The 23,837-nt window shown below is 41.2% G+C and overlaps 1 protein-coding gene across 9 annotated transcripts in view; it reads left to right on the plus strand.

Moving 5' to 3' along the window:
* Positions 1-23,837, plus strand: part of USP19 (ubiquitin specific peptidase 19) — a 49,579-nt gene that overhangs the window by 16,174 nt on the left and 9,568 nt on the right. For 8 of the 9 annotated variants that reach the window (XM_058167605.1, XM_058167599.1, XM_058167601.1 and 5 more), the window contains 19 exons: positions 496-748; positions 1,813-1,969; positions 2,088-2,159; positions 4,015-4,130; positions 4,492-4,706; positions 5,293-5,491; positions 5,637-5,770; positions 6,594-6,752; positions 6,858-6,968; positions 7,319-7,429; positions 10,115-10,216; positions 11,616-11,756; positions 12,645-12,763; positions 12,888-13,025; positions 13,340-13,746; positions 14,222-14,332; positions 15,265-15,481; positions 21,291-21,443; positions 23,597-23,760. In XM_058167605.1, coding sequence (XP_058023588.1) covers positions 496-748; positions 1,813-1,969; positions 2,088-2,159; positions 4,015-4,130; positions 4,492-4,706; positions 5,293-5,491; positions 5,637-5,770; positions 6,594-6,752; positions 6,858-6,968; positions 7,319-7,429; positions 10,115-10,216; positions 11,616-11,756; positions 12,645-12,763; positions 12,888-13,025; positions 13,340-13,746; positions 14,222-14,332; positions 15,265-15,481; positions 21,291-21,443; positions 23,597-23,760 — 3,079 coding nt within the window. The remainder of the gene's footprint in view (positions 1-495; positions 749-1,812; positions 1,970-2,087; positions 2,160-4,014; positions 4,131-4,491; positions 4,707-5,292; positions 5,492-5,636; positions 5,771-6,593; positions 6,753-6,857; positions 6,969-7,318; positions 7,430-10,114; positions 10,217-11,615; positions 11,757-12,644; positions 12,764-12,887; positions 13,026-13,339; positions 13,747-14,221; positions 14,333-15,264; positions 15,482-21,290; positions 21,444-23,596; positions 23,761-23,837) is intronic. The other variant, XM_058167604.1, reaches the window with a different exon arrangement.

Below are 23,837 nucleotides of genomic sequence, written 5' to 3' on the forward strand. Positions count from 1 at the left end.
TCATGCCCACCCAGTCACATGACCACCTAGCCACCCCCACCCAGCTGGTCATTAGGCAGATCATTAGTGGTCCACAGGATTTAAAATTATGAATTTAGTGGTCCCTGAGGTCCAAAAGGTTGGGTAGCCCTGCTTTAGAACACACAGCCATTCCTTTGATTCTATCATTTTTTGCTTGTCAGAAATTATTTTCCTAGTGGAGCAAACTCTTTTGAGTAAAAGAGTACTCATGCCCAAAACCATGGTTAAAAATAAGGTAGTTCATAAGAAGGTCAAAGATCATTAGCAGAAAATTTGGTAGTACAAGTTGAGGCATTTATTGGTGAAACAGTGGTTGAGGGCACCATCATGCTTACTCAAGGGTGATGTCAATTTTCTGCTATTAGCAATATTTTCTAATGAATAACATCTATGTTGGAATCTGTTGATATATTTCAGTTTAAATGTTCTATCCTACTTCTACATTTGATTGTGATTTTCTTCTTACATTACCAGATTGAGGGTCAGGAGAGGGAATCAGTATGCATGGAAATGCAGCAGCCTACGGCCCCTCCAGATGCCTTGCCCAATCAGCATGGGCCCTCTCTAGAGACGAGACTCCCTCAACCAGCCAGCTCCCATGAAGCTTCTCAGGGACTAGACCCTGCCTCTGCCTTCAGGGAGGGCCTCCCTTCCTCTCTGCAACCCAGAGATCCTGAGACGAGAGTCTGGTCCAAGGACAGTGACACTTTAGAGGCTGTTAGTATTGGTGAGTAAAGAGTGAGATCCTGAATGTTTATGTAGGTACATCATGATTGCTCAACTTTGTTTAAACTGAGTTAGGGGATTTAATGGGTGTCAGCTCTATGCACAGACAACTAAGTAGACATGCATTCTGAAAAAAAGGAATAATTGTTAGCTGCACTTGTTTTGTGTAAAAATTGCAGATTCCATTATTACAGATTTCACCAGTAGTTGAGAAAGTTGCCTGTCTGAAAGTCTCAGCTGCTACTAGTCAACAGAATATAAGTTCATTGTATTATCTGGGTTCAACCATTGTGCTAAGATATAAATGTGATTTATTTAAGTTTCTCTTATATGAATCCAGGTAATTGTGTCCTATTCAACAAACTGGGGAAGTAAACTGTGCAGTGTGTGAACCCTATTGTATTAAAACACTTCCTGTGTTCCTAAACTTTGATTTTAAAATGCTTGAGCAGCCAACTAATAAAGAGAGATGCTTTCTGTTAATAGAGAGAGATGCTGCCTATTAGAGGAGGAGATAATACATGATGGACCGAGATTACGACTTGGTAGAAGGTTGATGGTGCTGAATGGAGTTACAGAAGCTATAGTAGAAAGGGGGCTAAGCCAAGGATTGTCAAAATATATTCTTTGCAAGATTTCAGCTATTTTTAAAAATAGATTTTAAAGTACGGTAATTAATTTTGTATTGATTTGGAGAGTTGGAGTTGTTTTGCAGGGAGTCTGGTGGATATGTCAGCATCTGCAGGTGCTATGTTGCTAACCTGCAGGCTTAAAAATTGTCTGTTTTGGAGAGTTTGGTTCAGTGCTTTGCATAGCTCTTGGGACATGCCTACCACAATCATGTTATATACCGTTTTGTCATAATTTATGTAGAATATAACTTTAGATGCAGATACTCTAGCCCAGTGTTTTCCAAACTTGGCCAGTGATTTAACCACTTCTTTCTTCTACAGCCTATCCCCAGAGACAACCACACATGTAAATTTGAATCACAAGATGATTTCTCTGGAAATTTCTCTTTAAGATAGTCCTTTTGTCATAATTACTTTATCTTTTTCTTGCTAGAACCAGAACCCATTGTGAATCTGACATTTGTGAAGAATGACTCCTATGAGAAAGGAAACGACTCTATGGTGGTGCACGTTTATGTAAAGGAGATTCACAAAGAGATGTCCAGTGTACACTTTCGGGAGCAAGATTTTACACTCATGTTCCAAACAAGGTATGGTGATTACTGATGACAGACCAGCCCCCCTGTCCTTACCGTAGCCAGAAGTTAATTGGAATGGTTACTGAGCGGGGGAAAAATCAAAATACATAATTTATGCCACTTTTTGCAGTGATGCCAACTTTCTTCGACTTCACCAAGGCTGCAGCGCTCATTCAGTATTCAGGTGGCAGGTGAAACTCAGGTATCAAATTTAAATTATTTCTGCTTGATTAGTTGTTATTTTCTTTTGCAAATATATTCTAGGGACCATAATATATTCTGGCTGATGCTACTTCATAAATGGTCACTTTCTCCATTCTGTGACACAAGCACCAGCCTTTATTTATTTATTTATTTATTGTTTATATTTATATACCGCCCTATCTCCCAAAGGACTCAGGGCGGTTTACAGGCATTTAAAAGCAATAAATACAATTCTAAAAACAATTAAAAACTTATTCAAAAGCCTAATAATTAAAAATATAAAAATTAAAACCCAAGATAAAACCCACAAACTAAAATCTAACTCAGTCCTGCGCAGTTAAATAGGTATGTTTTAAGCTCGCGGCGGAAGGTCCGAAGGTCCGGAAGCTGACGAAGTCCTGGGGGCAGTTCATTCCAGAGGGTGGGAGCCCCCACAGAGAAGGCCCTTTCCCTGGGCGTCGCCAGACGACATTGCCTCGCTGACGGCACCCTGAGGAGTCCCTCTCTGTGAGAGCGCACGGGTCGGTGAGAGGTATTCGGTAGCAGTAGGCGGTCCCGTAGATAACCCGGCCCTATGCCATGGAGCGCTTTAAAGGTGGTCACCAAAACCTTGAAGCGCACCCCGGAGGCCACAGGCAGCCAGTGCAGTCTGCGCAGGATGGGTGCTATCCGGGACCCACGAGGGGCTCCCTCTATCACCCGCGCAGCCGCATTCTGGACTAACTGCAGCCTCCGGATGCCCTTCAAGGGGAGCCCCATGTAGAGAGCATTGCAGTAATCCAGGCGAGACGTCACGAGTGCGTGGGTGACTGTGCACAGGGCATCCCGGTCCAGAAAGGGGCGCAACTGGCGCACCAGGCGAACCTGGTAAAACGCTCTCCTGGAGACGGCCGTCAAATGATCTTCCAAAGACAGCCGTTCATCCAGGAGGACGCCTAAGTTGCGCACCCCCTCCATCGGGGCCAATGACTCGCCACCGATGGTCAGCCATGATTTAGCTGACTGTACCGGGATGCCGGCATCCACAGCCACTCTGTCTTGGAGGGATTGAGCTTGAGCCTGTTTCTCCCCATCCAGACCCGTACAGCCTCCAGACACCGGGACAGCACTTCGATAGCTTCGTTTATACTAAATAGCTTTGATTATACTAACCCAGCTAAGACCTATTGATTCACCCAAGTGTGATTTTTATTGTTCTGACTCTTCAGGAAGCAATATTATTAATCCAAACTCAGATTGATTAAACTCAGATCAACTGTTTGAGATAGCGAAATGGACAGGCTTGCTTAGAATAAAGGCATTGATTAACCTTAATGCTAACCCTTGTCGACTTTTTGCACAAAATGGAAGAACATCAAACGATGATATATAGTTTTAACAATTACTAATAATAGATTATTAAAAATGGATGTGTTGTAACCATAAATTAAGAGTTCAATCTAAGTGTTATTTATATTTGCTGTAAAGCAAGTCAGACGTCGTCATCGTTCTTTTAAATTGAGGATTTTGTTACACCTCTATCCTCTCTTTTCTTCTGCTATTTTTCTTGAATATTAGTTGTTGGTGGTTTTTATCTTTTTGTCTTAAAATTTAATAAAGGTATTAAAAAAATCTAAACTCGGTTGGTTGAAAATGTATTACTGTAGACAGCCCAGAGATTTCTATCATCTATTCCTGTTAAACAAGGTGCTTCTCATCTATATAAAGAAATAAGTACATCCTTTCTTCCATAATGCAGAAGTTTATTATTTTATTTATTAGATTCATTGCCCAGCCAAGGTAGCTGTAAGTTCTTTGTCCTGTCTAATTGTGTCCGATGTTCTCATTGCGTCCCCTATTGAATTACCTTGCAGGAACCTTATAGAGCCAGATCAGTGTACATATAATTTCACTACAGCCCGGATTAACATTTGTTTGAAGAAACGACACAGCCAGCGTTGGGGGGGCCTGGAGGCTCCTGCCACACGAGGTCTGCACCTGGATTTTTAAATATTTACCCTTTAGGGATTCCTTGTATGTATCGATGGGGAGTGAGAGATCTTTAAGGCTGAGAATATTAAGATCAGGAATCACTGAGAACTATATTGGTTTATTTCCATTGTTTGGTCAGCTTATAGATTGGACCTGAGAAAAAACCTGGATACTTCAGAATCTGCATGGAGGTTCAATCTTAGAGCATGTTCTTTGCCCTGTCTCCTTTGGCATGCATTTCACTGTGGGAAAGGATTGGTTCTGTGGCACTCCATATTGCTCAAGCCTGGGATGTACAGCATAATTACCCTTGATTCTGTCTGCTGCTAACCACAAGCCCACTTTTCCCCATTTTTAAGGTGCAGTGGGTGGTGCAAAGGTTGCCATGCCAACCGGCCCTACCCCTCTGGATAAAAGCCAACCTGGGAGTAACCAGCACCCTCTCTCCACTAAAGAAGAGGCCCGAGCAGTTGAGAAGGAAAAGCCTCGAGCAGAAGACAGTGGCCTGGATAGTGTAGCAGCTCGGACTGTATCAGACCACCTGCCTGTGAAACAGGAGCCACTCGTGCCCTCGGTGAGAACTTCTGAGGACTATTGGGGTATCATATTCCCCAATTATTGGGGGGAGAATGGGAAGAAATACAGGGGTCCGTTTATATGGTCAGCTTCTTGCGTAGACAAGAAAAACAACTACTCAGAATTGTGAGTGAGACTCTATTGCAAAACATTGTGGTGTTGGTAGAAGTGCTTTACTTTGGTGGGGTGGGACAATACCATCTTCTGATCCTCATTCTGGGTGAAGGGATCCCGAATATATGCAAAATAACAATACTAGTTCCATCTAGCCTTGCATTTCGGCTCTTAAAAAGCAAAGTGATGAGAGTCATCTTCTTGTTATCCCCAACTTCAGCACTTGGACAGAGGCAGACATCACTGCTGTTGTATGTCAGTGACCAACAACATTTACACATTACCTGGTGTGAATTAGTTTTACATGGGCTGAGAGGGTTTGACCCATTATATTTTGTTGAAAGAGCATCTTCTCTCCCGAGACAAAAGAAGTATGGCATTGACAGAAGCCAATAATACAAGATCTAGAAATGAACTAGGCAAAAAGTAGAACCCTGTTTCCTTGACTGCTAAAAGCCTTTTTTCCCCAGCCTAAGCCAACCTGTATGGTCCCCCCAATGACCCACAGCCCTGTCAGCAACGAGAGTGTGGAAGAGGAGGAGGAAGAGGAGGACAAGAAGGTGTGTCTGCCAGGGTTTACAGGACTGGTGAACCTGGGTAACACCTGCTTTATGAACAGTGTTATCCAGTCTCTCTCCAATACTCGAGAGTTGCGGGACTACTTTCATGGTAAGACACATTTCAAGTTAGGGAAGGAGAGGTGGGGGGGGGTATCTGTATATATTCTGGTTAGTCTTCATCTTTTATCTTTCAGGATGGTGACCTTGAGAAAGTGCCCCGATGCTCACCCCTTTCTCTTGTATGTGCCTCCTAGATCGCTCCTTCGAGTCTGAAATTAATTACAGTAACCCGCTAGGAACAGGGGGGCGCCTGGCCATTGGCTTCGCAGTGCTGTTGCGGGCACTCTGGAAAGGCACACACCATGCCTTCCAGCCTTCCAAGCTGAAGGTAAGGCCTGCCGTGCAAGCACGCACCGGTTGTGTGGTATTCCCTAAATCCATTTATTTTGCCTTCTAGGATGTAACAAGAAGCTTAAGGCAGGTCTGGATACCTTGAGTTAAACTTTATTCCGGGACTAAATAAAATCTGGGAACAAAAACTGTTTAAATCCACTCCCACTTGCTTTAATTTCTTTTCTCCCTTATCTGTTAGTACTGTGCAGATCACTTAAAAGCAGAAGGAAAGACTCACCCAAAATCTGCTGTTCCAAGTGGGTCCATTTATGAAGCTTTCCTGACAGAAGTGTCTTCTGTCCATATACAGAGTGCTCGGGTGGGGGAAATGACAAGGATGAACCCCTGAGAAGTTGCAAAATCTTGATAATTCAAGTAATGAGTTCAGAGGAACACTTGCCTTACTTCCAAAGTACTTCTACTGTTTTTCACATGCTGTAGCCTTTGTAATAGTGGATTGTTAACCAATAGATGCATTAAGCCTAGTCGAAGTTTGGTGTCAACTTTTCCATACATGTCATTCAAAAACACACGTTGGGCTTTCATGTGTTTGTGTTCTGAAGATGAATTTTAGTGTCCTAATGCAAGTTGGAAGGGTGTGGATTCCAAGAACTGCAAAAAAGTGACTGGAGGAATCAAATGTGGCTTCCAATTACCATTTAATCCACGGGAAACCCTAATTGTTCCATCTTTGTTATCATTCCTTATGTTCCTCTGATGTCTTCTGAGTTAGCCACCTTAGGGAAGAGAAGAATATGATCCTGCTGGCAAATCCCATACAAATAATTGGCTGTTTCTGAATCCAATTCTTTCTGCAGGCAATTGTAGCCAGCAAGGCCAGCCAGTTTACAGGCTATGCCCAGCATGATGCCCAGGAGTTCATGGCTTTTCTGCTGGATGGACTCCACGAGGATCTGAACCGGATCCAGAACAAACCCTACACAGAAACAGTAGACTCAGACGGACGGCCAGATGAGGTGAATGCTTGTTGCATTATTACTGTGTGTGCTTAGAGGGAGCACAGAAGGTTCTGAGCTGGCAAGATAATTTCTCATCCTGGCTTTTATGATATTCACTGCTAGGTTGTTGCAGAAGAGGCCTGGCAGCGGCACAAAATGAGGAATGACTCTTTCATTGTCGACCTGTTCCAAGGCCAGTTCAAATCCAAGCTGGTGTGCCCTGTGTGCTCTAAGGTAAGATTTTGTGGTTACTTTTCCATACCTGGTGTGTTATTTGGATGTATTTTCCACTAGTCACTGTGGGAGGAGCAAGGGTAGATTCTGCTCATGCAGTTAATAACCAGGCTGATTTTATAACAATTCTGCATAATCTTGGCCTTTGTTTCCTTTTCTCATGTCATTGTTTGGTGGGCGAGGCCTCTGCTGCTTTGTTCTTGTCAACACTTTTGCTAGACTGTTTCCTTCTTCTGAATAGTGACCTTTAAGCCTAAAATAACTGTTTCTGTGGGATTTGCTAGTGCTTCCGATGCACGTTATTTTATGCCCAATAAAGGCTTTTATTGCTTATTTTGTTACTGCTGCAGGTATCCATCACTTTTGATCCCTTCCTGTATTTGCCAGTCCCACTACCCCAGAAGCAGAAAGTGCTGACGGTCTACTACTTTGCAAAAGAACCTCACAATAAACCTGTTAAGGTGAGAGAAAAACTTGGATTAGTGTTGATATTCAGGGTATCCTTTACTTCTAAAATGCCCAAGGAATTTTTTCATCTCCATTTCTTAGCAGAGAGAGCCAGCGTTGTCCAAAGACACTCATAGTCATGTGGCCAGCATAACTATATGCTGAGACACATCAAACACTTACTTTCTCAGCAGAGTGGTACCTATTTATCTACTCGCCTGTGCATGCTTTCAAACTGCTAGGGGCAAGTAATGAGAGCTCACCCCATCACATGGCACTCGGGCCTCGAACCCAGGCTGACAATTTTCCAACTGACAAACTCAGCATCTTAGGCATTGAGCCATTGCACACACTTATTAATGAGTAGATCTATATATTTAAACTAAATATGTCCCAGTGTCTTAGAAAGCAAGGGTGCAGTGACAGGGGTAAGGAAAAAAGAGCTTCTTTGATACAGGGATTTTTCCCTCGGATCTCTTTCTCTCATACCTAATTAAACACCTAACTTCTTAAAAATTAAGTCAGAAGTCAGTATGAAAACAGGTGACTTTGGCATGTCTCTGTCTCTAGAGAATTGAAATGCAAAATGAGAATATTGGTGACAGAAAAAAATGTCACATTTATGATTAATGTTACACTTGGAGGAAATTGGTACAAGATGTTCTGTCAGGTGTTGATTGTGAAATTAAGTAGTTAAATAATCAGATAATGTTTTCATATTGTAAAGCTCAAAAATATTGGAAAACAACTCATAATGGAAAGAAAGAAACACGTTTTCAAGATGGCTTTCTCTTTCCAACCTACTATTTTCTTCTAAAATATTATTAAACCTAATGTTCCTACAAATAAACCTAGATTTGAACATATTAACAGGATTCTTTATGTTTCTCATTGGATATTATGAACAAACTCTTCCAGAAAGGAACAGCTAATTATGGTATGAGACAATTATGTCATAACAAATTTCATGTATTAAAAAATCTGATGAAGAATTTAATAAATTGTGGAAACTATTTTTGAATTCTAATCTTATAAGTGGCATGATATCATAGCCAAAGTTTGGGGGTTTTTCCCAATAAAATTTGAATACTCAATTTTTAATACTTTATTAAAACTTTCCATATTTTCCAGATTAGGCAAAAATTATTGTTATGTTGAATCTCAGTGTATACTGTATATTAACCTACTATTTATACTGGCCTTTAATACTGGCTTAAACTGAATTGACATATTTTAATAGGTAAATATAAATTATAGTAATTTTTACATTTTGTCCCAAAGGTATGATGCTTATGAATATCCTATTTTTTTTCTTTCTTCCATTTTATTCACTCTTGTCTTTTCTTTGATTAGGTTTTTGTAAAATTAATAAATTATAATTAAAACGGTTGAGGAAGAGGTTTTAAGGTTTAAGGGAAATAACAAACAGGCAGTGTGTTGTATGAGCACAGCTACAGCAAAGGCAGACACTATACTAGTTGTGGAGAAAGTTGTGTCCTCAGCAAGTACTTGGAGAGCCAACATGAGTTTTGGAATGGCAAGGAAATCATCCCAAAACAAAGAAATAGCAATTTAGGGGAAGGATGTATTGGTGAAGAGAAACTTTGGCCAAAGTCTGCCATTGGCACCATGATTATGGCCAGTGTAGCTAATGAAGTGACACTAGAACGGAAAACTGAATTCCCATCTACCCGTTACTGTCACTGCTAGGGGATGAAAGAAGGAAAGTAGGTGTAGCAGGCAAGGAGAGGCAAAGACTAAGGTGCAGCTATGTCTTCCCCAGTTCTTCCCATATCATATCTCCTTCCTTCTGTGCTGTATTCCCCATAAGACAGTTTAATAACTCAGAAAGCAAGAATGAGCTGTGTCGTGCTATAAAAGGCACTCAACTTTGCCATCAGTAGGTGTTCTGTTTCCCTTCCCCCAATACTCCCAGCAAAGAGTCCGTCAGAGGCCTTCCTTTTTTTTCCTTTTATTTACATAGATACATGTCCTGGCCACGTCTACCCACAGGCCTGCCAAGTTTCTGGAGATAACGAGGAAATTATAGATAAGGCCAGAATTACTCACGAATATATTCTTTCCTCCATTGAAATAGTTAGCTCGCGCCAATTCATTAGCTCGCGCCAACTCATTACTTTGTCCAAGACAAAAAACCAGGAAGTCCCGCCTCCTATTTATAGTCTCTGCAGATGTCACTGCATGACAATTATGACTTGGCTTTGTCCCAACTCTTCCGCTGCTGCGCACGGCGATTACGTCTACGTGACCTTGCATCGCTCCAAAACTGTTCTTGGGGCGTTGCCAAATCAGAAGGAGGCTCCATGGAATCAGGCTGTGCCGGCCCCTCCCCATCCCTTTGAGTGGGTGCCAGGGAGGGAAAGGGCTCAAGAGAAGCAGGGCTGGCCAGGTCTTCTCCCTCACTTTCTGAATCATCCGAGTCCAGGAGTCCGGGTCCAGGAACCTGGGTCACAACAGTAGGCCTGGAGTCCTGTAATGGCATTTCATATGAAAAAAACTCTTTGTTCCTTGGAATGGTAGCTGTCAGAGGTGAATCAAATGGCCGTGAAGAAACAGATCAAGGGTCATGGTGTTACAACGTTACCGCTTTGAAAAATAAGGTGTGGACAGTGGAATTGGGGAAATCCCTGGCATGGCTGCATATACAGATCTGCCTAATATATGCTCTCTCCCAATAGTTCTTAGTGAGCATCAGCAAGGAGAATTCTACTGCCATGGAAGTCCTAGACTCCGTATCCCATAGTGTGCGAGTGAATTCTGAGAACCTGCGCTTGGCTGAGGTGATTTATAGATTGATTTATTTAAAGCATGTATATATGGCTACTCATTTTGCAACCAAATCTGGGCAGCTCCCAGTCAAAGATTAGAACATGTTTAAAATCATACTAAAACTATACAGCTAAGCCAATTAAAACATTAAAAACAACAAAAGCTTGGCACCAAATCAAAGTTCTAATGTGCAGTTATCTAATTTTCTCCTAATGCTTGGTGGGCGGGGTGGAGCCAGTTCTTGAAAGCCTTCTGGAAGGCTAAAAGGATGGAGGCCTACTAAACCTCAGGGGGCAGAAGGTTCCGTAGGGCAGGGGCTGCTATAGAAGCACATGGCTTCCTAGCTCCTCTCAGATGGCAATATTTAAGGGCTAGGACTGGGAGTGTGTCCCTCATCTGATGGGGTAGATGTCCATATAGGAAAAACAAACTTTTAAAATATCATAGATGGATATCCTAGAATCTGTTCTTGAGAAAAGGACTGAATAGGAATTACCTCCCTTTTCCCTTTACTAAACAGCAAGCAGACTCCGCCTACCATATCTACTGGTTTTTCCCCACTTCCTAACCACAGTGTTGCATATTAATGCTAAACTCATCCTCTTACATTGTGCGATCTTACGTGAAAAGGCAATATGTCAAAAACAGAGTAGATAATACACTGTGGAAGACACATCAGGTGATGGTCTCTGGCCTCTGGGAATAAAAGTGCTTGCAGCAATATGGAAATCTCAGCCAACTTCTCCTCAGCAGAGCTCCCTATGGACATCAGTTTATTGGAAGCAAGAACGAGATTCCTGCAGGCATCTGTATAACCCTGATGAATATATATGTTCACCCACAGGCTTTGCATTGCTAGCCAATCTCCTACTAATGTAGGACTTGGCATGCTTAGCAGGTACAGCACGGTGACCACCCAAGAGAAAAGAAACAGAAGACCAAGGGTGGGGTTGGAAAGTAATACCCCTGAAAAGAGGGCAAATGGAAATCTGAGCCAAACCCTACCACATCACCACACCAACTATATAAGATACGGAGTCAGATTAGCAAAGTCTTTAGCTCAGCCTTCTACTTGAAAATGGCCAGTTAAGCAATTCCTGGGCAGGTCAGACATATATTTGCTGTTTAGAGCAATCAGTTTTTATGATAGTGGTTGTTTTTATACTTCCACTTTTATTTTTATGTATTGAATAAAATTTATACACCGCCCCCTCTCACTGTCTAAGTGACTGGGCGGTTTACAACTTTTAAGGGGTCCTCTGTGCCAATCTATGGTATTACCCATACAACTTCTTGTGATGGCCAGGTTTTCAGGTAAACTGTTTGGTGAAAACATTGGGGGGGGAGGCGGGAGGGGGGAGGGAAGGATATTGCTAGAGGCATGACTCCAGTTCTCTCCTCTTTGAACAGGTGATCAAGAACCACTTCCACCGCATATTCCTGCCTTCCCAGTCATTGGATGCCGTCTCTCCCACCGATCTTCTGCTGTGCTTTGAGGTGCTTTCTCCAGAGCTGGCTAAGGAGCGGGTGGTGGAGCTACAGGTTCAACAAGTGAGTGGCCCAAGTAGAATGTAAATCAAGAAGGGCAGGGGAGGTTGCAGTTTTATAACCAGCAGAAGAACAAGCTTCTTCAAGCGCATAGGAGGGTTGAGGTCATGGCAGATCCCTTTCTGCAAAGTTTGCACAGGTAGTCCTTGAGTTATGGCTGGAATTAAAACCCCAGATTGCCATTGCTAAGCAATGCAGTCATAAAGCACATCACTCAGCCTCCAGACAGTCCCAGTTGTCAAGGTAACCCAAGACATGACAGATTGGGGGTGGGGGAGACCAGGTGAGCACGCGATGGGCAGGGTTTAAGGAAGCCTAGGCTAGGCTACATGTGTGTTGGGAAAGGAAGTTGCTGCAGTGTAGCATGCAGGAAAGCCAGGAAAAGAGGACACTGGTGGAAAGCTTCGGAAGGAGGGTCTGGGATGCATGCAAGCACAGAGAAGCCAGGGAAAGAGGATGTGGGGCTATGCTTGTGTGCAAGCACAGGGTAATCTGGGAAGGAGAGCACTGGGGTTTACACGCCTGCTTGTGTATACGAGCACAGGAAGGCTGGGGAAGGAGGTTGCAGGTGAGTGAAGGGGGCAAGGAGGGTGTGATGCAAATGAGCGAAGAAAAGCAGGGGAGAGTTACCCAAGTGATTTGCAACCTTCCCTGCTGCCTTCCCCGTTGCCTTTGCTTGTGGGAAGCTGGCAGGGAAGGTCGCAAATGGCAATCAGGTGATCGTGAGATGCTGCAAACTGGTTCCCGAGTGCCTGAATTTTGTTCACAAGTCCCTTCATTCAGGGCCATTGTAAGTCCAAACCGTGTGCTGGATGATCACTGGGGGATTGCCTGTATTTCCATCTGAGATCATTGCTGTTTTGACTTATCACGTGGGCCATCTTTTCTTAGCGCCCTCAGGTGCCCAGCATTCCCATCACCAAATGTGCCGCCTGTCAGAAAAAGCAGCAGTCGGACGAAGAGAAGTTGAAGCGCTGCACTCGGTGCTATCGGGTCGGCTACTGCAATGTGTGAGTACTGCACTGTGCAAAGCCAGAGAGAGAGAGACCCCTTTTTCTTCTTGACTGCCAAGGGGTGGGTGGGAAGAGAGTTATTAGTTTCCCCATGGGAGACCTGTTGTGTCTTTGTTTTCAGAGTATGTCAGAGAACGCACTGGTCCAACCACAAAACCTTGTGCCGCCCCGAGAATATTGGCTTCCCCTTTCTTATCAGCATACCCGAGTCCCGCCTCACCTATGCACGATTAGCTCAACTTTTGGAAGGCTACGCAAGGTAAAATACCTGGGTGCCAGCAGTGTTCTTGGACATCGGTGCTTGTCTGGGTCATTTGTAGGCTTGGGCTAGGCCAGGAGTCTGCAAACTTGGCTCTTTTAAGACTTGTGGACTTCAACTCCCAGAGTTCCTCAGCCAGCTGAGAAACTCTGGGAGTTGAAGTCCACAAGTCTTAAAAGAGCCAAGTTTGCAGACCCCTGGCCTAGGCTGGTCTCATTGCCGTTGCAGGACCAGCTGCTTTGAGGTGGGGGTGGAGAGGAGAGGAGGTGTTGTGAGACTGCATTCTGATCAGCTGCTCTACTGCTCCTTCTCAGGTACTCAGTCAGTGTGTTCCAGCCACCTTTCCAGGTGGGTAGGACACCATCCGAGCAAGGCCTGCCTCTTCTGTCTTCAGAAAAACAAGAGCCTTCTGTCAGGAATAGCTGTGCTACAGTTGGTTCTGCTGCCGCCGCCGCCGCCGCCACAACCGTTGAAACTAGCGCCATGGAATCTGGGGACGGAGCAAGGGCCCCACACCTCTTGCAGGAGCCCCAGTCGTCTCTCTCCGCCCCTGAGCTGCAGCCTGAATTAGGGGATGCCAGCACAGTCAGAAGCAAAGTCCCCACGGGGAGAAGCTCAGGGCTAAGCTTAGATTCAGGTTACTCTGAATCATCTGCGGAGTTGCAGCTTGAGAGCTGTCTGGAGCGGGAGCTGCCATATGAAAGAGTGCCCAGGCCAGAAGGTGACTAACCCAGATTTCCCAGCTATCCTTTGCTTGAAATTTGGATTCTAAGGGAATCCTGATGATTTTTCATTGCAATTCTGATCCAGCTTTGCCTTGTGGCTCCTATTGTGAACTCTGTCAAGGAACCAAATGTGAAATCTGTGTCATCAGCTATTTGTATTGTTGCTTTTTCTTTCATTTTCCTGTCTTCTTTTGAAGCATGATGTGGAGGGTCGGGATCAGGATAACGATTTGTTCCATGTATGCTCCAGGGGGCTGTATACATCTGAGTGGCAATGCTCAAGAGTGAATGACAAGGAATAATGATTCAAACGCAGGGCCATCGAACACTTTGTGTGGTTCCTCATGGCTGAGGCATGCTTCTCAGGCTGCAAGAAGGGGATTTGAGTTTTAAACAGGAAAAAAGAAAGCTGACTAGCTATGCTGTGTCCCTGACTCTCCCTCCCTCCCTCTGCCTCTCTCCTCCCTACAGCTGCCATTCCCGGTTATCAGCATCAGGCTGAAGGGCTGAGTTCTCAAGTTACTCAGTTTTACATCAACAAGATTGATGCAACCAGCAAGGAGCAGAAGCTAGAGGATAAAGGTGAGAGTTCAGATTAAAAGAAGGCAATGACAGCTTGAATGTTTGACTGGGACATGTCATACAGAGCCAAACAGATTAAGGCATAGATTGTTATCAGCTACATCTGGTTGCTTGAGCCGAGGGATGGTGCCATTGAACCATTGGAAAGTAAATGAAGGTGGTTGGGTGGGTGGATGCTCACTCCAAGGACTTTATAGCTCCCATGCTAATGTTATGAAGCTCTGCAGCAAAGATGTGGCATATGTGATTAATGCAGGTAAGCATATATAATTCAGTATTGTATTGTGAGTTATAATGCAATACAAAGTACTGAAAACTGACTGCTGGGAATACTGCTTATGTATCTTCTTGCTCTCATCCTTCAGTACTGCTGTTCATCAGCTCTTACATAAGCATAGCAAAAACTGGCATCCTAAATATTCTGACTGATAGAATGTTGACATATCTGTCCAATATAAGGGATGTAATATATGCGTCTCAAGATTTCTCAAAACAGCACAAGTCTTGCACAGGAAAGCACAATACTGAGAGCCAGAATTTCTAACTTTCTCCTTACTCCTCCTCGTCCTCCTCTTCCACCTGCATAATTAGCTTTGGTTTTTTGTTGCAAAGTTGCAGAAACAGATAATAGATTGTGATGCGCTCCTTTTGCCGCATTTTAGATAACTGTTTTGCTCTCTCCTCAGTAGCATAATGCCTATCCCATCCATTATCTTGGAGAGCCAGCATGTAGCCTAGCAGCATATTAAGGCTTGTAAGTTGTTCTTATTCACAGAGTCGTGTTAAATATATGTCCAAAGTATGCCTTTCTCTGTTTTGTATGAGCAAGGGAAAAAAAGGAACTACTTCTTGAGTTTTTATCTCTTGGGTGCTTGATTAGGCCCAGCATGAAGGAATAAGCAACAGCACCTCTAACCTTTTCTGCCTTGTAGGAGATGCCCCCCTGGATCTGACTGATGACTGTTCTCTGGCCCTGGTGTGGAAAAATAATGAAAGGATGAAGGAGTTTGTGTTGGTCGAGTCTAAGGAGCTGGAGTGTGTCGAGGATCCAGGCTCTGCCAGTGAAGCAGCCAGGGCAGGACACTTCACCCTGGAACAGTGTCTCAATCTCTTCACCAAGCCAGAGGTGTTAGCCCCTGAGGAGGCCTGGTAAGGAAGAGATTTGTGGGATTTCTGTTTAGGCTACTCCCAAAATTGATTGGCAGTAAGGTAAACAAATCTAAATTCTGGTGTTTAAGGTTGTATCCTGTCCCCTGTGCTGTGGTTTGTTTTAATTAACCTTGCTTAAAGCTCCAATTAACATCTAATTCCAAGGAAGCACTATGCATCCTTGAATGTTGCTTACATGAGAAAGTGGGATTTGGGATTGAAGTGAAGCTTGTTTTAGATAGAGTTTTCCTCTCAAAAAGAGCAGTTTGCCCTTTGAAAGTACTTCTTGATTCTCAGCTCTCTGGATCCGCATACAATGGCTCTGATGAGGAGCATGTGTTTCCCACTTTCACTAGTACACCAATGTGACAGTTCCTATGCTGCTTAGACTTAGTGATGGCTACAGACACCTTGGGTATAATGGAGTTGGAAGGGACGTTAGAGCTCTTCCAATCCAACCCCCTGCTACATCAGGTCTTGACTACTGTAATATACTCTCTATGGAGCTGCATTTGAAAGTTTAATTTGGTGCAAAAAAGGGTGTCTAGACTGCTGACTGATAGAAGAAATATATGATGTTAAGCATGATTATACTTCTTGATGCTGATGTTTAACATGCTGAATAACTTCTCAACTTTAGGAACATTAAGATGTCTGGACTTCAATTTCCAGAATTCCCCAGCCAACACACTGGCTGGAGATTTCTGGGAGTTGACATCCACACATTTTAAAAAGCTAAAAACATCAGTTTAGAGCCTGCCTCTTTGAGGCCCCACCTCTCCACCAGTCATTTTGCCCAGTTACTGAGGTCAGTAGGAGAGGCCCTTTTGATGATCACTACGCTTCTGAAGTCTGGACTAGTTTGTACATGGGAAAGGAACTTCTCTTATATGGCTCTGAAATATGGTTCTCTTTTTTCCATATAGTTATATTGAAAGTTTTGAAAAGGAACATAAAAACTAATGCAAACTAATACAAAGTAAGAGTGAAAAAAGAAAAAGAAAAAGCTAAAAATGCAAGAAAAGAAAAAAGAAAGAAAAAAAGATATAAAGAAGTGACTTCTAACCTTCTTTATAGTTGTTATAAGTACAATTTTAAATTTGGCCTTTCTCTAAAGTTACATTATGATTCTCTTCTCTCTATAATCTTTCCTGTCTAATAATCAAAATCATAAATTGTAAGTTTTTTCTGTTTTACACAAAAAGTCCATAAGGGGTTTCCAATCAGCAATAAACATAGGTGTTGTCTGGTCTCTAATCGAAGAAGTCAATTTGGCCATCTCAGCAAGTTTCTCATCTTCATCAAGCATTCCCCCCCCCTTGTGGATAATGCTGAATCTTTCCATCTTTGTGCCTACAAATAATCTTACTGTGCAGTTATCATATACAAAAATAAGGTGTCATGACTTTTTCCAACTGTTTGTCCATTTAATCCCAAAAGAAAGACCACTAGTCTCAATAGTATATTATTTAAAATCCTCTGAATCAGTTTATGTGTTTGAATACAAAAAAATTGTAGCTTTTTTACACTTCCACCAATCTGTAGGGTGCACTTCCCATGTGGTATCCCAGGTCGCCACTCTCCAAGTGGCATTCTTTAGGGAAATGGCAAAAACTAATATCTTTTGTCAAGCATTTGGTTATAGGTTGAATTGTTTGGATGTTAAATGCATTAATTCTAATTTTGCCTTGACTTTGAGTACTTTTTAATTTTGTTTTCCAATTTGCATTTGTAATTGCTATAATACTTCTTGAGTGTTGCATAAACAGAGAGGCAAGATATACTTCGTTTATTTCAGTGTTTATATGTCACCAGATTCATTTAATAAATTAGACATTTGGACAAATTGTTTTTGTTATATTTCAAAGTGTTTGACATGCTTTATAAGCATGTCAAAACACTTTGAAATTATAAACATTTATATTTCTATAAATTTTAAAAATTCCCATAGGCAGTTTATAAACGATAAAGAACTATGTGATATAATATAATAAAATCTGGCACATTAATACTATATTTATATTTAGCAAAATCTTGACAATGGAAGAACAGCTTAATACAGTAAAATCAGCTTAATCACAAAAGATATTATTAAGTCAACCCAGTTCAAGAGCAAATTGGACAAAAAGATATTCAAACTCTGAAATAAATAAGATCCAAACTTAGCTCTCTATTGGGAAGGAAGCCATCCCTTAAAATAAGCTCTGTCCTGTACCCTCAGTGACACTCTGGGAGGTCAGAAGGTCTTGCCAAACCTTGTTTGTGTGTCCCTTTGTTTCAACATGCCTAATGCTTAAAAAGTTCAGCACTTTGAGTTGACTGAAAGAAAGTCTGGCATGAAAGACGCTCAAAGCTACTGCCACCATCTGCACTTGCAGACCAAGGATGAGGAGGCGGGAGGAGGAGTTGCCTGGTGGAGGGACCCATCCAAAACCAGTAGAATGCTTCCATTCAGTTTCAGAGATGAATTTTGTCTGCATTAACGTCAGGTGCAAACAGCCAGAACTAATCAATGAATAGGACGAAGTAGATGGTTTGTTGCTGATCACCTATATTACAAGAATGTCTCCAGATTGCCCACCTTCCCTTGAAAACAAGCAAATACAGACCTAAGAGTTGGACCTCAGATGTTTCTTTCCCTGAACTGACTCCAAACTGCAGTGTCTCTTTACGCCACCTAGAGGAGCCTCCTCTCCTTCAGCCGGTGATCCCACCACAATAAAATTTCTGTTTTCCTTCATCCAGGCCAAAATATTCTCATTTTTCAGGGTTCCTAAGTATTAATGAGCAATCCGTCACCTGCATACTGAGGACACCGCAGCCCAAACCTTCAGATGACACCCCCCAGCAATTTATATTGACCTTAAGGAACATAGAGGACAAAAGAGGCATCCCCCAGATCATGAAGTGAAACTAGCATCTTTCCACAGTACTAGCTGGCAAATAATCCAGGAGAGCCACCAGACGCTGTGCTTTCCATACCCAGCCTAGCTTTCTAATGTTACTATGCTTGATGCTAGCCCAGATTGCCAAAAAGATTGACAGGCTTATGATCTGCCTCCCTCAGGCATTGCAGGAGAGCATTAACAAGATGGAAAGCTCTGCTAAATAGTGTAATTATTGGGATTGTCACTTAGACATCCCCAGCTGTCAAGAATAAATTACCTAGGCACAAATGTTCTTCACTAAATGATGGAACATGGAAATCTTTTTTTCAATTAAGAAGTTCAGATTTTGTCATCGGTTACTAAATTAGTTTCTTATATTTAATTGTGCCTGTTGTGATCATCTTTGAATATAGAAATTTTATTATTAGCTTTAGCAACAGGGGGAGCACAACTTCTGCCAGCTTGAGAGAGGTGTCAGGCTTTATGTGACGCATCAAGGACTGCATTGCAGGACCTGTTTTGGTCTATGAGCTCTGAATTTTAAGAGATGAAATGGATGCACCTTAAGCATCTCTAAACCCCAGAATGCAAAAAAGGAGCACACACCTTTGGCCCCTTCTACTCTTGGGCTGCACAAAAGAGATATCCTATGGGACCACAGGATACCCACCCCAGCACACTTTTTGCAGTACTAGCATTTGCTTGACTTCATCACTTACGATATTTGCTATATAAAAACATATAAAACATATAAAATATAGAATTCACTATCAATATAGCACATTTGTACATTTATAACAGTTAAGAACAAACCAGTTATCAGAAAACAATAGCAAGCCCTTTCAAATAGAACCAAGAAACAAATGCTTTTTTTTTCTTTTTAGAAAACTCTAGTGCTAGGCATTTTTCTCTTGAGGTGGCTGTTCCAAGGGCCATTGCACCAGTTTCTTTCTTTTTTTAAAAAAATTTTTTATTACTTTTTTCCAACAAACAAAAAAGAAAATACATTATTACACCCTTGTGCTATACATAAAAAAAGGAAGATTTGGGTCTTCGGATATGTCCTCATAATTGCCAAAATCCACGTTCTCAATGTACAGGTACCGAAGCGTCCAATTTTCCAAGCGCATAGTCCACGAATGGTTTCCAAGTCTTCCAGAAAATATCTTCTTTATACACACCACTTCTAATTTTAATATCACATGTCATTTTATCATTTAAAGCTAATTTCCACATTTCAGAATTCCACTCTTCTATTCTAAAAATCACATCTAGTTTCCAATATCTAGCTATTATAATTCTACCTATTATAATCATAATTCTAATCAATTCTTTTTCATATTTTGTTAATTCTATTTCCTTAATTACCAACAATAATATAGTTTCCACTCTCAATGTTATTACTTTCCCCATCATTTCAAATATCATTTTCTCCAATTGTTGCCAAAACTTTTTAACCTTATCACATTTATACCACATATGTTCATAAGTCCCCAATTCCATCTCACATCTCCAACATTTTTTACTAATTTTTTTATCCATTTGTGACAATCTTACTGGAGTCAAATACCATTTCCAAACAACTTTATAATTGTGCTCTTTAATCCTTATAGATAAAGTTCTCATAATTCTACTCTTCCAATTCACATTCCAATCTGACTCTGGTATTTCAATATTAAGATCTTTTTCCCAATTTGTCCTCATCACTCTTTGTAATTTTTCATCAGAATTTATAATCTTATAAACCCTACTAACGAGTCCCTTTAGCCCAATTTCATCTTTCATAATCCGAGATACTAAATATTCAAATTCAGTTTCACATCTATTTATCGAATAATTTTCCCTTAATTTTTTTGTCCATTTTTCTATCTGTATTTTTTCAAACCAACTTAACCCTAATTTTTCAATAATTTCTTTATTCCTCCTTTCATTTTCCATAACTTTTATCCAATCTCTAATAATTTCTATATTTTCCTCTTTAATCACTTCATTACGTTTTATATTATTTTTAATCGGCCAATTTCCAATTGTCTCCCCCAAAAAGATTATATCCGGAATTAAAATTTTAACAAATTTATTCCACATTTTACTTAATCCCTTTAACCAATAACTTCTAATTACACATTTTGAGTTTGCTTTATCTAAAAACCACCTTGATCCAAATTTCTCTATATCCCTTAACTCTAAGTCTCTCCAATAGTTATCTTCAGCTTTAAATATTTTTACCACTATCCAGATACCATACGCACAGTAATAATTAAATAATTTGGGGATTCCTAATCCACCTTCCTTTTGATTTTGATACCACATTTTCTTCACTAATCTAGGTCTTTTGCCACCATTACAAAATTTGTCCAATTTTTTCTGATATCCTTCAATATCTTTCTCTGTCAAATTTAGCGGTAGCATCTCGAATAAAAAGTTGAACTTGGGCAGCAACATCATCTTACACATTGCAATTCTACCAAACCAAGACAACTTGGTTGCAACCAAGATTGCAAAAATTATTTAATGGAATATTACATGGTGGAGAAGTACCTTCGTCATGGAATAGAACGGTGATATCCCTAATTCCTAAGCCAGATAAAGATTTAGAAAGGATTGAGTCCTATCGGCCCATTTCTTTAATTAATCAGGATGCAAAGATATTTACTGCTATTATAAGTAATAGATTAAATAGATTTATAGATAGATATATAAGTTACAACCAAGTAGGTTTCGTGAAGAGTAGATACATGAGTGATATTGTTAGAAGAGTATTAAATATTATAGATGTAGCTAAATATAACGGTGATAAAATTGGTATAGTACCATTGCACCAGTTTCTTTTAGTGAAAATACCAGAACTCTTTAGCTTGGCAATAACAGCAGGAGATACTGAGGAACCTTCTTTATCTTTCTACCTGCTCCGTTTTCCACAGGTACTGCCCAAAGTGTAAGCAGCACCGGGAGGCATCCAAGCAGCTGATGCTATGGCGTCTGCCCAACATCCTTATCATACAGCTCAAGCGCTTTTCCTTCCGCAGCTTCATTTGGAGAGACAAGATCAACGACATGGTGGATTTCCCAGTCAGGTGAGGTTATGGCATGGTGTGTCGCTTTATTCATCTCTTTAACATCGTGGAGACCCAAGCAGTTCTCTAGATAGGACCATTCTGAGTAACAAAGGATGGATTATACTACTTGGGCTTTGTCATAAATTCAGGACCAATTAACCTAACAAATAAAGAGATGGACTGTATTTTGGTGAACTCTTTCCCCTTAGTTCTGGGCCTTTGATCTTTCTGGTATTGGAGGTTGGGTGCTGTACGACACCATTTTGAAGGTGAGTAAATGTGGAAAGAGACTCAAAGTGGATCTGTCTGTCCCTGACCCACAAAGACTCTCTTCTTGAAAGCCTTTTGAACAGGAAGAAAGAGATAGCTATCGCTTCTTACCTTCCTTTGTATGAAGAAAGGTGTTGCTTCCTCCATGTAGAGGAAGGAAAGAAGAGAATAGAGGAAGGGTAACAAAAAGGCAAGGTCTACCCATAGTCTTTTTCTGAGGTAACTGAGCCACAGGAGCTGAGGAAAATCTAATCAAGTTTGGAGCTGAATTCAACTCTGCACTGTTGCTTTGCTTCAGCTTATGGACAGGATAGTGGGGTGTATATCAAAGCTGCTCCAGGAATGGGATATATTTACTCTCTTCACTAACCGTTTATTTGATGAAAGAAGGCTCACTGTAAAAAACAGCTTATCACGTAAACATTCTTCGTATTTGTAGCAGCAGTTTCTCTACTGTTTTGAATTAATCTCCTCATTTTGAAACAAATGAGCGGAGTTCATTTTTCCCATCATCCCCATCCACTTGATTTTTCTCTCTCTGGGAATTAAATGAGGAGGTTTCAGAGCATATTTCATAAAGTAAGCCACCTCAGAAGTCATGTTAGTAATTCCAAGGCTTGCCATGTCTGAAAGAGTCTAAAAGCAAAAAAGCCTTATACATGTATTTATCTTCGGGCAATGGCAACATTCCTCTTTGGGCAGATCATATAAACTATATGCTGAATAAGGCCATTGGCTCTTCTAGTACTTAGTCTCTACAGCAAGAGTGTATTGCCCTTTCAAGAGAAAGGCAACCCCCAAACTTTTGCCTGGTTTGTTGAGGTGAAATAATATCTCCACCTAGTTTTGGAAGGGGGTGTGTGGCCAGGAGTTTTAAAGGGCAAAACAGGGGCCCTGCATCGGCAAGACGTAAGGGATCTATTTCGTTCTCAAACTCTTCCAAATCAGAACAAAGAAAAAAAGGGACCACCCCACTTTAAGGGTTATCCCTTAAAGGGATGTTGGCAAATTGAATGTGAGTGATGAAAATGGAATTGTTTTTTTTAAATCTGTATGGTTAACAGATATATGAATTATTTTACATTTTAGTTTTTTCACTATATATAAGCTATCAGGAGTGTTTGTAGAGTCAGCAGTATAGAAATACTGTATTGTAATAAATATATATTTATTGCACTTGTTCTACACTTTTTTTATCATTAGTTATCTGATCTTTTAAACAGAACATGCCAAGCATGAAATCCCAGCCTAATCGCCTAAATCAGAGACCTCTTGATTATAGGAATCTTAATTTGATTAATGGAACAGAATTCTTTCAATCTCTTTCATAAAGAGTAATGAAATTCTGACTGAAATTCTAGAAGCAAAGACATCCACTAAGAACGTTGGGTTCCTTTTTCTGTCTTCTTTGCTCTGAAAAAAAAAAACAACCCTGGGTGTATATTTGGAATAGCACAAAGACATGGTCACATGATTGCTCCAGAAAGAAGATACCTGTGGGTTTGTTTTTTTTAAAAAAAGTAGAGACAAACAAGTCATTAACCACTGACAAAATAAGATGATTTCCCTCTGAATTCAAATCAGAATTTGGGCCCTGATCCATTTCAGATTCGATTCCCACTCCATTACAAGAGAGAGTTAAGTTCAAAGCAAAACTTGACTCCAGCACTCTCAAAATTCTTTTATATATGACCCAATGGCTGCCTTCCTGTATTCAATCTTCTGTAATAGAATGGCTCGTATTGATCTGAGTTTTCAGTCTAGATAAAGAGACAGTGAAGATTGTCTCAATAAAGAATGTCAGCTGGTAAACAGGGTTGCCTCTAAGAGGGGAAAAAAAGATAAGAATGGAATTAGGCACAAAGTATACAACTGTCTAACTTGCTCTATTCTATCCTTAGGAGCTTGGACCTGAGCAAATTCTGCATTGGTCAGAAAGATGAGCAGCAGTTGCCCATGTATGATCTGTATGCAGTAATCAATCACTACGGGGGCATGATTGGTGGGCACTACACAGCCTACGCCCGGCTGCCTAGTGACAAGAACAGCCAACGTAGTGATGTAGGTGAGTAGGGGAAGGCTTTAGCTCCACTGATCTTCAACAGGTGAGCCAGAGAATCCATATAGAAGGAGGATTTTCTG

The sequence above is a fragment of the Ahaetulla prasina genome, chromosome 2 (genome assembly GCF_028640845.1).
Source record: "Ahaetulla prasina isolate Xishuangbanna chromosome 2, ASM2864084v1, whole genome shotgun sequence".
In the NCBI taxonomy this organism is placed as follows: Eukaryota; Metazoa; Chordata; class Lepidosauria; order Squamata; family Colubridae; genus Ahaetulla; species Ahaetulla prasina.